The sequence below is a fragment of the Rhamphochromis longiceps genome, linkage group LG19, assembly GCF_057381845.1.
Source record: "Rhamphochromis longiceps isolate RC_006_pf linkage group LG19, R_longiceps_female_GT1.1, whole genome shotgun sequence".
Lineage (NCBI taxonomy): Eukaryota > Metazoa > Chordata > Actinopteri > Cichliformes > Cichlidae > Rhamphochromis > Rhamphochromis longiceps.
The window spans coordinates 14,804,743-14,818,241 of NC_140575.1; the positions used below are offsets into that span (position 1 = coordinate 14,804,743).

Consider the following 13,499-nt stretch of genomic DNA (forward strand, 5'->3'; position numbering starts at 1 on the left):
GAGAGCTTTTCTCTAGATCTACAAAGGCACAGTGAAACTCTGTCTGATCGTCTCTATTCTTCTCCATCATCAAACATCAAGCAAACATCACAGCTGTAGTGTTCATTCTCAGCATGAAGCCCTAACGCATGTCACCGAGTGTCACTTAACCTAGCTTCAACAACTCTTCATGGCTAATCAGCCTCATCTCTTTCTAGTTACTACAGCTCTGCACATCAACCCTGTTCTTGAAAATTGGTCTCATTCTTCTACTCTTCTGGCAGTTTCTCAATCTCCAAGATTGTCAAAGGAGCTTGCAAAGAAAAGCGTCTGGACTTCTTTAAGTTGCTTGAAGACGTTTCACCTCTCATCCGAGAAGTTTCTTCAGTTCTAAGGTCAAATGGTGGAGAGTCCCAGATATAACCTAGTGGGAGTGACCCCCCACAGAGGGACAAAAGGACCCCCTGATGATCCTCTAATCGCCTGAGCCAAGGTGTGAAACTGGGTGTGGGTCCCCATCAGCCAGAGTTTCGGGTGTGTTCATTGTGAAACCTGGCCCCACCTTATCATGCGAATTCCTGAGGTCAGATGGCCCAGGATGTGAGTGGGCGTTAAGGCGTCTGGGAAGGGATCTCAAAACTGGATTATAGATGGCAGAGAGTTGGTGTCGTAAACCCCCGCCTCTGTTCAAAGATGGTCGCTCACAGTGGACATAGATGGCTTCTTTCACTCCTCTTTCAAACCATCTGTCCTCTCTGTCCAAAATGTGAACATTGGCATCCTCGAAAGAGTGTCCTTTATCCTTAAGATGCAGATGGACAGCTGAGTCTTGTCCTGTGGAGGTGGCTCTTCTGTGTTGTGCCATGCGCTTGTGAAGTGGCTGTTTGGTCTCTCCAATGTAGAGGTCTGAGCATTCCTCGCTGCACTGTACAGCATACACCACATTGTTAAGTCTGTGTTTTGGCGTTTTGTCTTTCGGGTGAACCAGTTTTTGTCCAAGATTGTGTTAAACACTCGAGTTTAAAAAACACCACATCCTCTCTTCAAGACATCTTCATACCATCACAGGTATGCCACCTGGATAAACACGGCTTTCCACACTTCATTCCTTTACACAGCTACCCTCGCTTCCACCTTACTAATTCTCTGCACTCCACTAACTTAACTCCATCCATTTCTATCTCTGTCTTTAATCATCCTAACCTGCTGCACATCCTTTCCAGCTCATTGTCTCCATCTAACCAATCAACACAGATTTTTCTTCTTCTTTAAGAGGTGTTCAAAAACTCATGTATCAAATATAATATACACAGTTTTAATAAATACAGGAAGTAAATGATGAATGCAAGTCACTTCCTCAAAACAAAAGGTGCAATGACAATAACCATAGCTATATCATATAGGTGTTACAGAAGGATTTAAATGGCTTTCAAATTTTATGTTAACATTTTTGTGCTGTTCTGTTATGTTAAATGGACCAGTGCACGATTGTACAGGAATATTACACACAAATGCAATTGTGCTGTAATGTTCCTATGCAATAATACTGGTATTAAAGGATTATAAAGCTCCATTTTCAGACTGTCATGTTTGCATTTGGAAGAGTACATTTTAGTCATCATCCAAGATTATTGATGCTATTTATCTTCCTTCTGGCTCTAAAGCCCAACGGAAACACAGAGTTGTGCTGTGGTCTTAATTTCCACAAACATTCAATACTTCGCGTTCCTCCTTTGAGTTGAGAAAAAGGTGCTTTATTTTAGAGGCACTCCATTCGAACTAATATTCAAACAGAAAATACCCAAAAATGGTCCGAGATCATTTTATATGAAAGTACTCACTTGTATTCGCTGCACTTCCAAGAAGACCGCCCTTTGGAAGGACTTCTCCCAGATAGCCAGGTCAGTGGCCAGCTCTACCCTGAAGGTGTGGCTCTGGCCGTGGCCGACCAGAATACTGAAGCACAGAGACTCCGTGTCCTGCTCAGGAGAATGCTCCAGTCCCAAGTAGAGCCTTGCCTGGAGCCAGCAGTCCTCTGCCATCCACAGCTGTAATGCAAGCTTGTAATTACTACATACTGGGGGAAAGGTACGCTGTTATTTCACTTTCTACAGCTGATGTAAGTAGAAGGAATCACTAGTATTTCTCTATATTCGCAGATTAAACAGATGAACCTTCTCTGTGTACATGCCTTGGTTAGACAGCTCCCTGAATCACTATACGACATGCTCAAAGAGGAAAACATCTTTAAAGAGAGCAAAGAGGTGATCAAAATTTGAACAGCCCTGATGCACATCACAGCATCCTTCTCATAACTTACCTTGTGAACCTTGAAAAGAACCTCATAGAGGTTATATGTTGTTTCAGCTTGTCCCCAGTCAGCAGCACTGATCTGAGAAATAAACATCAAGGAGGATGAGATGAAGAGGAAGCGTATACAAACAAGCTTTTTTGCACTTGTTAGCAGCACTTCCTCATCCACATAATAAATGCAAATGAAAGTTAGGCAGGTCACTTTGTTGCTTTCTGTGAAGCCCTGGATGACTGCCAGTGTCAGGGAGCAAAATGGATTGATCCTGCTGCACTCGGCACGGGGAGAACATTTAAATCATGAAAGTAACGCGTAGATTTCAAAGACTACAGCAAAATAAACCAGAGCCTTTAAAAACTAGGACTTTCAGGTTTTGTTTCACAAATAACAACTTTAAATAATCCCTCAGATTTAAATTGGGATTTGTAAAAAATCCAACTGAGAATATTTTTTTATGGCCACAGAAAGAAAAATTAAAAATGAAAGTGACGGCTGAATTTAGTAGACATACAGGCTTACTGCATGTCCAACGCAAGGCTGGGAGCTTTATTTGGGGTGTGCTTAAACTGAGATACAATGTTATGCACAAAGTGCGGTCATTTGATTTTTTTTGCCAAGTGGACACTATAAGCCTGATGATCAGTCATCTGAAAAGGTTACACGTATGCTAATAATATTAAATATCTGTAGTGTAGTTGATGTTTATAATCCTCTTTGGTAAGCAAAAATCCATCCTTTTTTTTCTTTATGCTATTTCAACATTAGCTTTAGAATTACCTGAAGTAAGTATTTTTGATGATTTAATATTTAACATTATTAACTAAATTTCATGACTAGTCTTAGATTTGTACTTTCATTAGGTGTTAGCATCAAGCTAACTGACCAACTCCTAGAAATCAGAGACACACATGCAAGAGTTATGTTAGGAGTTACTGTACAATTGAGTAAATAATCTTATGCAACTTAAGTTTAGCTCCTTGTTTAGTTTGGTTTGGTTTAGTTTCACAACAACAAACAATCAGCATTATCCTAGAAGGAGCTTTTATCATTTAAATTTTAAACATATTTATACGTCTGACTCCAAAGTACAGACTGGATAGAATAGTCATCCTCAAATGACTACTCTGAGGACTATTCTTGATCTTAGGAATTAACACAACTTTTTGCAAAAAATTGAAACTATATATATATATATATATATATATATATATATATATATATAAAATTACAATTACACGGGAATAGTCAGTAGAATTGGTTATTTTTTGTTAGGTTTCAGACATCTGTGTGATGAGCATGTTGGTCAGTTGATCATTTAAAAAGCAAAAGTGAGTTGTGATTCTTACAGATATTTAATGTGGAGCTATTGGTTTTAATTGTGGTGTTCTCTTGTTTTTGAGCCTTTTTTTTTTCTTTTAATGTAGTACGTCTTTTTTGTATGAAATTTTTTTTTTTTTTATTAAATTTCGTCACACTCCAGGAAGAGTAGGTACTGCTATTGCAGGAGCTAACGGGGATCTTAATAAACTAAACTACTGAATTCATGAAAATGTCTGCTGCATCTTCTGCAACATTCAGTTTGCTTGTGCATAAAGAAAATCCTTAATTTGTTGATTGATTTTGTTTAGGTATTTAAAATAATTTTCCAGTGTGATAGCATCTAATAAGATCAAAGAAAGATCCATTATGTCCCAGGTAAACAAAATTAGTTGTGAAACTGTTCTAAAATCGTTCCTCAGTGTATTTCCACTTATTTAATCACAATGAACAATGTCTACTGCCTCTTTGTCTTCTTTACGATAGGTTGTGTTGTACTGGTCCTATAAATAACAAAACAACAAAACATCCCATACAAAATCAGCTTTGCATGAAAAATCTAAATGACTGAATAACACGTAGCGACAGCCGTAAACATCCCTAAAGACTCCTTACTGTTCGCGCCAGGCGTCATGTCATGGACGTGGTGGTGAAATGACAGTCGTGGTGCAAAATCACACACTGTTGGTTTGGGTATATTCATTCGGCCATGTTTTATCCCATATGCGGAAAATTTTGGATTTAAAATAATAAAAATAAGGCCTTTTTTTGGTTTCCAACAGCTAACATTGTTGAAGTACTAAAGTAAATTTTCTCTTACTCTGCTGAGCTGTTACTGTTGACTTCTTTTTGACACATGATAATTGATACTAATAAAAACATACTGCTGAATATTCAAGGCCTCTCGGCCTCTGGGATATTGGCTACTACCATTTTTCAACACAAGCTAGAGGACACGTCTGGCATTTCACAGCCCACCAGCTGCATAATGTCTTTAGCTCAAGGAACCATAACTTCAGTGACTTCACAATACATCCATTAGTATTGTTCATTAAAAGTACAGCTGCTCACTTCTTTTGCTCTCATCCTGTAAACATGATTTGTTGGTCCTATGACTGGCCTATATCTTAACCAAAAAAAACCCTTTTCATTTTTGTAACTGATCTGCGTTGTGTGTAGTGTACTGCAGTTCTCGCCTGCTCCCAGCCTGTAGCTTTTTCTCTTTATTTAAAAACTACGAAAAGCTACAAAAAGGTTTGGGGTTTTTTCTTCCTAAGCTCACCTTCAAAAACACCATTTCTGTGTCACAATTTTTTTTTTAGCCTCTGGCATACTCTTTGTAAAAGACTTTCCTGCAGCACTTTAAAGAACAGTTTAAAAATTATACTGGCCAAAATATTATCAGCACTGACAGGTGAAGTTAATAATGCTAATGATCTCATTACATTATAACCTTCTCCTGGTAAACTTTAGGTTCTGCCATTTAATGGACATCAAATCTTCTAAAGACCAAGCAAAATCCCCCACGCTAAGAGTACGACCCAGCTGCAGAACCCACAAACCAATATCCTAGAACTTCACAGGACACCCCCATAGGTCCTTTGTCCATGCCCTACCAGGTTAAATCTGTTTTCTTGGGAATGGGGGGGTTGTGCCAGATTAAGTTTTAATGTTGTAGCTTATGTATGTGGTTGAGTATACCAGACCAGAGGCCTCTCACCCAGTGTTACTAAAAATCTCTGATGGTTATGATTCTTTTTCCTGTAGTGATGTCTCAAGCACAATGATGCACAGGTTGCAACAAAGGGCCCGTTTGATGGTATCAGCAAGTGTAGTTTAAACAAGGCCAGGCTCTTGTTCCTGCCATTTCAACAAACAGCTGGGGTGACCATCACTAATGTTAACACAAAGCATCAGTGTGCAGAGGGAATTGTAAAAATGCACTGTTCAGACAGCCGTGTAACCTGACACAGAAACAGAGCCAGTCTGGAGACTCGAGCAGAGGATGGAAGTCAAAAGGAATGCAACAGTGTGCCTACGTGAGTTGCAGAAAGCATCTGCATAGATGATGAAATGCTTAATTTCTTGCACATATGCAAATGGACAGTGGGATGTCAAGTAGCAAGGGCAAGGTTAGCAGAGCTCTTTAAGATATTCAGTACATGGAAATGCTGTCAGTGTGCTAATGAGTACAGAGAGGCAGCAATACTGGCTGTTGAGCTATGTAATATCCACATATATACAATGCTTTTGTCATCTTACTGACCCCTCAGAGAACTTTAAGCATACATTCATATAGCACTTTTATTCTATACATTTCACTCCATCAACCTCACATATGTAGCCAATTTAGAGTCACCAAATAACCTTACATGCATGTCTTCAGCGTGTGGGAGGAAGAAGCTTCTCATCTCATGGTCAGGTAATGGTCTCTCAGACCTACTTGTTGATTTAGCTGTAAATATGAAAAGTGTCTCATACAGCTGAGTACCAGTTGGCGGGAAAAGGGGAATAAAAGGAAGCTAAGCAGGACTCATACTGTCCATACAGCTGGCCACTGAAGAAGGCTGCATATCAGAAGAAAGGCAACTGATATGAGTGTTCCTGCAAAATTACTGAAGTGAAATGCTGTTAGGTAGTTATTAATCCAGATGAGTGGACTGGTACTTGTTTAGCACTTTTCCTAGTTTAACAGTACTTTTTACTACAAGCCTCATTCACCCAGTCACGACTCTGATAGATCCAGGACCTTACTCAAGGATACTTTGACATGCAGAATGGAGGAATCCTCATCTACCCTGATCCGCTCTAGCTTCTGACCCACCTTATCTATAGTTAAATTAAATAATCTTTCAATGATCAATACACAGCCTCCCGAGAGAGAGAACACATCTCCACTGAAATGACCTCTCAGTACAGTTCAGTGAGCTATATTACATCTAAACATAAGAAGCCCCTTACAATTCCAAAAATTGCATTTTGTTGACATAAGAGAATTTTTGTCCTTACTGAAACTTGCCTAATCAGGTCAATCATGTGGACATAAATTTGCATTACTACATGTCTTTGGCATTGACAGGAAAACAACAAGGTGCAGTATGACTGTGTCAAAGGCTCTACACAGAGGCTTGCCTTGTTAATGTTGCTTCGCTACCAGACTACTGAATATATTGTTATTGACTCCCCTGGAGGTAGTGCACATTTTACTGTTACTGGAGTTCATCATCTCCCTGCTGCAAGCAGTTCAGCCCTGTCAGAGACTGCCGAAGTATTGCCATTACATGTTAGTTCTGAGGAAGTTATTGAGTGTGACTTGAATTTAGATTTGCTCTCTAAACGTTCTGCTACATTACAACAACATTACAAGAGATTATTATATAATAATTGATTTGTAGCCTTACATGTCCAAATAAATGCATTCCTTTTAGATCAACCATGATAGATCATATTTGAACAAATAACCCACTTAAATAACCCACTGGTGCAATTTCTTCTGGATACATCAGCTACCAGTGCCCAACTACATGTGACAGAAAAATGTTTGACCTTCAGACTAACAACCTGCTACATTTTATAAATAAACTGAATTTTAAATATCTTAATGAAAAGATTTATTTTTTTAAGGAACAGCAGCACTCTGACCTCAATTAAATTGAAAACGTTTCCAATCATGACCTACCTTTCATCACGTCACAAATTTTAATATGTACTTAATCATGCCGCCTTAAAATTTTCAGAATATATCTGTGTATAATCCTTGGTTCTCCTCCACAATGCTCTCATTGCAGAACAGACTGATTTTGAATATCTAACAATCTTCTATCTGCAAAGTTTCAGCTACTAAGAAAAAACTGTCTTGTACTTATTAGAAAAGCTAAATCTGATTTCCATTCTTTCAATTATCATTTAATTTTATTCGAAGATATTTTAAAACAATAAAATCTTTAATTCTATATGTTCTAATGTTTTCTTCTTCTTTTTTTTGGATTGATAAGCGGATATAAGATATGTCGTAAAGTTGTCAGTTTAAACTGGACCTCTCCCTGTTTTGCCTCTGTGCTGGGCTAACTGCTCTTCTTATAGCTCATTTTTAAGTTAATTGCAGTAGGTAAGCGTATATAAAGACTAATAACCATCTTAAAGGTTCTTTGTTTTATTCTGTGGATTTCTCAAAAGCATTTAATTCAGTATCGTGACACTCTACTAGACACTCTACTGTTTAATTTGTACTCCAAAGACTTCAGCCCAGATGTCCTTGTAGTTTGCACAGGTGTTCAGCAGGGAATCCAGTCTTGGACCTTTTTTATTCACCATAAAATTTATCTCTGGCACCAAAAACTAAAGTTAACACAGATGGTGCTACTTTTATATGCGACTACCTCTTTCCTTAACATCTTCTTTGCAAATCTACAGCCTGCTTTTGATACATTTCACACATCTCTAATTAAACTAAACTCCAAACTAAAATAAAACCTGGTGCATTCTATTAATAAAGTCACCAGAGAATCTTCAGCCCACCATTCATATCCAAATTTCTTCATGGCTGTAACATTTAAACTGTTAATATATATTATTAGGAGCCCAGCTGAATGCTATACTCATTTTTAAATATTAATGTGGAACACCCACCAAGGAAAAACGGTCTAAAACTGGTTTTTGAGAACACACTTTTACGAGATGTAAGATATTTGAGGAATCTACAGTTTTATCTGCTCTTGAATATAATTATTTTTCTATATTTGCTTTGCTATTCAGCTTGAAGCTGCTCCACCTGCTTTTATCATAACTGTTTTCTCACTCACCACTGCATTTTACATGTGGAATGGTCCTCACCAATCATAAAAGAGCAGCACTCAACATGCATGAGATGTTTTTTGGGGGGGGGGTTTGCACTTTTGGGTAACACGCATGCTGTTTTCTCAGGAAGTGTAAGATGGCTTCACAAGATTAGATACGAGATCTGCTTTTGCAGATCTTGGTGATGGGGGTCGCCCTCTTGTAAGACCCTTCATATTATTTTGGTCTGCTGGGTTTGAAATGTTATCCAGTATTTGTAATAAGTAGATGTGAGCAGACCTAAGGCTTGCAATATCTGGAGTTCCTTTCGGGACGTTTGCACTTACAGGTGCCTGCCTGGCACACTTCAAGCCTGGAAAAACTTTAATTTGCTGCAACTTGTTCAAGCAAGAGAATTTTCTTTATGACTTAAAACAAGCTTTTTACAAAAAATTTTCCCCCCTCTTACAGTATTTTTTCTCTTTCACAATAATGAGCAATTTGAAATGAAAATATTTATGAAGAAATGCTGCACTGTATTTGTTCACCTACAGCCACTGTCGTCAATAGTCATTATTATTATTTCGTGCCTCCTCATAAAATGGTCAGGAAACGCTTGGATTCTGTTCTCAAACTGCAGCTAAGAAGAGATCAAAAGTCTCTGACAATCTGAATTTAAACAGAGCAAATACATGCACACCAAAGTTTGCTACACTAACGAACCATCAAAGAGAACATTAGCTTCTCCTGTGTACAGTTGTGTAAAGGGTAACAAAGACACAGTCCAGCAGGAAGGCCAAGAAAACTTAACTCACAATTAATGTGCACACACTACCTCGGGAGAAAAACCACTGAATAACTGTGATTAACCAGAAACACTTTCTAAATTATATAAGGAGGACAAAAGACACTTTAGTGTCCAGTGGTTTTTATACCAACGAGTGAACAGAACTTCTGGTACAGAGAAGGACAGAATAAAAGCTCGTATGCTCCATTCTGTACCTCCGATATAAACTACTAGAGGAATTGCACTATAAACAATATAATGGCCAACTGTCATTTCTGTTATTCTGATATTACATGTTTATTGTAAAAAAAAAAAAGATTCTGTAAGTATCAACATTACACGATGACACAGAGGTCTCACAACAATATTAAACACAAAATGTGGGCAAATTGTTTTCTTATGTTTCAAAACTTCAGGCTTTTCATCTACTGAGAACATGAGGACCGAGAGCTCTTATTTTTTAATCTGTTGCCTTTGCTAATTACATGTATCCAGTACCACACCAAACATATGCACCATACCACAACCCCTCCTTTCTAAAAGCCAGCTGTAGAAATGTATTTTATTTATGATTCACTTTAGAAGAAATGATTTATAAACCTGCCCAACTCTAGTCAGGTTTCTGACCCACCACAGAAATGTACCAATTTCCTCTCCATATTGAATAGGAAAATTGAAAAAACAAATTACCGGCGGACTTTTGAAGATATAAAAATATGGTCCTCGGAGTGCCAGGAACTTAAATGTTGAAGATCGACCGGGAGCGCTACCCTCGGGGCATTCGCATGCCCAGCCCATGTGAACAATCTGCAGAGATTCAGAAGGATACATTTTCATTATTTGATTTGAAATAAATAAATAGATAATACACAAAAAGACACACACAATGAAAAATATGTTCTTACTAAGAAAATGGAAAAGAATGGTCTACAGTGCACTGACAAAGTAAGTGAATGGGGGGGGACCCAATGACGCAGCTCAGAAAACATCCATTTAAAACGATACTTTTCAATACAGTTCTGCAGTCTCAGCTGCACTGCAACAATTTCCTTTTATCTACTCCAGATTGACTTGGAAGTCTCATCTAAGCAGAGGAAAGCAGAGAAAATCCCAAGCACTGCTTATCAGCTACACTCCCGTATCCTGTGGTTAACAACGTCCAGTGATTTCTAAGTTCGGGCCTTGACTGTTTGCTGGCAATACGTTCTATCTAAAGCATCCTGCAGTAAAGTTTTGAGTGAGCAAGTTCTACTTTTTTTTTCCCCTGACAAATTGAATTGAATTTTCATATTGCCCTGATGATTTTGCACAGAGCTGCAGTCGTACGCAGACGATGCCATTTTAAACACATTTATAACATTTCTCACAAAAAACTTAAATAGACATGTGTATAAAGTTACTGCCAACATGGGATACATTGGTATACTCCTAGGAATGTGCTCACCAGTAGTAACTAAATTGAAAACTTGACAACAATAAAAAAAAAAAAAAAAAAAGGCCACGACAATAACTAGAAACGCTGTTATGGCCGTTCAAAAGGAGCTTTGGACGAGTGTTAAGTGAGATGAATGTAACGGCTAGAAGTGCCGTTTCTAAAACATTGCAGTCTGCAGTTGAGACCTCTGCTTTAGAGACTAAAATAGATATTCACACCCAGAATATGGTCAGTGGAAAATATTTGAGTTAACTTCAACAGGCCATTTCACACATGGCAGGTTTCTGCTCATAGAGCAGGGATACACATTGATAGTGTCGTCCAAGCAGTTGGACGGCATTTTCAGTTTGATTTTCGCCTCTTTTGTGGTCTGAAGGTGTGCTGTCAGAAGGAATTTAATTGGCCTGTTGGTCTTCTGGCAATTAAGCACCTGTTCTCAAAAAGATACAAAAATGATGTGTTTGTGTCAAGTTAGGCAAATAATGACATACTTGATCATCTGAAGAGCAGTACTTGTTGATGATCTTTATCTATTAAAAGAAACAGAAATTAAACAGATATACAGTTAGAAAACATATTTACATTTCAGATTACATAAAAACATTCTGAACCCTTAATAGCTTTGAATCAAAGCGTTAAAAAGCTTTTGTGCATTTTTACAAACTCTAACCAGTTTTAAATGTCTATTTACATTCTGCGTGTCAAGAGAAGCTAAGGTCTAACCACTTAAATGCTACAGAACTTATTATAAATAAACAAATCAGCTTGTTTGTTAAAACCACAGGTTAAGTGACTCATTTAGTCTTTTAATATAAATGTTATTGTGACACATATGGCCATCGTAAACACTGTTAAAGTCCATGTAGCCCCATGGAACTACATGAAGGCAGTAGCCTTCTCTAGCGGGGCAGTGAACACCACCACACCACACAAACTGCTCAGGAAAGCAAAAAAAACCAAATGTAAATTAAGTAGCAAATATAAATGTATTATAAAGTATTAATGAGGTAATAAAAACATCTGAAGTTGGCAGCACTGCCTGGGAAACATGCTTTCCTGCAAATGAATCTAATAAATTCATGGACACAATAAATGAAATCAGTGAAATAAAGGAAAATGAAAAAACGCCTCTCTGGAGTGACATGTTGGCTCCCCACCAATCCACAAAATAGCAGACCCATTTTAAAGTCATTGGATGACAGTGCATGTCAATTAAAGCCCACCTTCAGAAAATATAGGTCCAGAAAAAGAGAAGCATTTTCCAAATGTGCCACAGAGGTTATCACTCAGCAGGAAAAATGCTGCAAACCAGAGCAAAGCATTTTCACACTGAAAGCACACCTGGTGTGTCAGCATATCACAATCAGCATGGGGCTCGCGACTTGCTTGTTCCACCTGAGCTACATTCGAAAAGTTCACCGTCACCTGAAATCTTCATATTATTAGATATCAGCAAGCTGCTGCCCAAATATTTATATTTTTTTCTCTATTTCCTCTAAAAGAACATCAAAGAGCATCATATAGTCTTCCACCATGTCTGCGACGGACCCCAAGAGTGTTAAAGAGTCTATTTAAAGGTTGTAGGTCATTAAAACAAAAGTTCCGCTCTCTCCCAAGGTGGCAACACAATTACATCCTGATTGGCCATTTAGCAATCACGCTGCACGTCCGTAATTAGGTGAATGCAGGCATGAATTAATCACACTTTTTAAAAAAGGCAGCTGTGCCATCGATGAGCACGGGCTTACAGTAAGTCTTCATCCTCACCAAAAACTATTCGCATCATCAGCGTGATAATCAAAGTGAAATAGGAGGAAATGAGAGCGAGCAGAGCACGCGCCGAATGACTACTTAGCAGCCATTAATTAGGTATCGAAGAGCATCTTTTTTTTCTTTTTTTTTTTTTGTCAGTAGAGGGGGAGAGGTGCCACTGTGAGTCAATGAGTGCTTGCCAGGAAGGGTCTATTAAAACTACTTTAATGTGTGATGGGGGGAACAACTGTGGGCAAAACAGTTTCAAGGGTTCTTTTATTACTGAGCAGATCAAAAGTGGAAAATAATTCACAACCTGAATTTTGTCAAGTTTTGTGATTCCTTCCTTCCTCCCGTTGTGAAACTATTAATGTGCATGTGTAAATCATTCATTTTAAACTTTATGGAAACACGAGAGCATTCGAATCACTCTTTTCACCTTCATTTTTAGTACACACTCAGAGGAAGATCCAACCAAGCCTCTAATGTTTAGAAATGCACTTACATTCTCCTGCGTCAAGTCATTGATATTTGTGGATATTGCTTGGAGCCAGTCTGTGCTTTCTGCTGCAGTGCAAAATTGAAGAATATTGGTGCTGGCTCCATCCAAGGCAAAAACTTCAAAACAGTTGAACCTGGTAGAGTAAAGACAGAGACGAGAGGATCAATGCTGATACTGAACAAGTGAAGCTTGAGTCGTCAAACTGTGAATTTATAGTCTGTAAGCCTTAATAGATGCATTATTACATGTAGTGGAGGGTTATCATCTGATGGCTCCTATGTAAAAACGCCCAACTTTAATAAAATGTTGATGACTGTAATGTTCAGGTTAAAGCTTCAAAACCAATGAGTGACGCAAGCAGCAGCTATCTTTTTATGGACATGTTTAAAGAAACTGCTACTAGCTGCTACAATATGAAAAGGTGAGAGGTCCGCTAAGAGAAAGCTGCCCAGAGGACAAACAACCTTCTGGAGATGGGCACAAAGTACCAATCTGGCTCTGTCCATAGGTAAAATTCAAACACCAGGACCATCACCCATTTTCATTGTAAACTTTGCTAAAACGGACTTCTTTTTTAAAATACTTTTTTCCTCATTTTGTTAGAAATTTTATTCCCAGCTATTTCTTAGCTAGGAGTGGT

The 13,499-nt window shown here is 38.2% G+C and overlaps 1 protein-coding gene across 1 annotated transcript in view; it reads right to left on the reverse strand.

Moving 5' to 3' along the window:
• The window catches only part of sntg2 (syntrophin, gamma 2), a 104,169-nt gene that overhangs the window by 26,891 nt on the left and 63,779 nt on the right, over positions 1-13,499 (reverse strand). The window contains exons 10-14 of the mRNA XM_085392152.1: positions 12,863-12,992; positions 11,097-11,135; positions 9,861-9,977; positions 2,300-2,371; positions 1,821-2,027 (exon numbers count right to left, since the gene is read on the reverse strand). Coding sequence (XP_085248278.1) covers positions 1,821-2,027; positions 2,300-2,371; positions 9,861-9,977; positions 11,097-11,135; positions 12,863-12,992 — 565 coding nt within the window. The remainder of the gene's footprint in view (positions 1-1,820; positions 2,028-2,299; positions 2,372-9,860; positions 9,978-11,096; positions 11,136-12,862; positions 12,993-13,499) is intronic.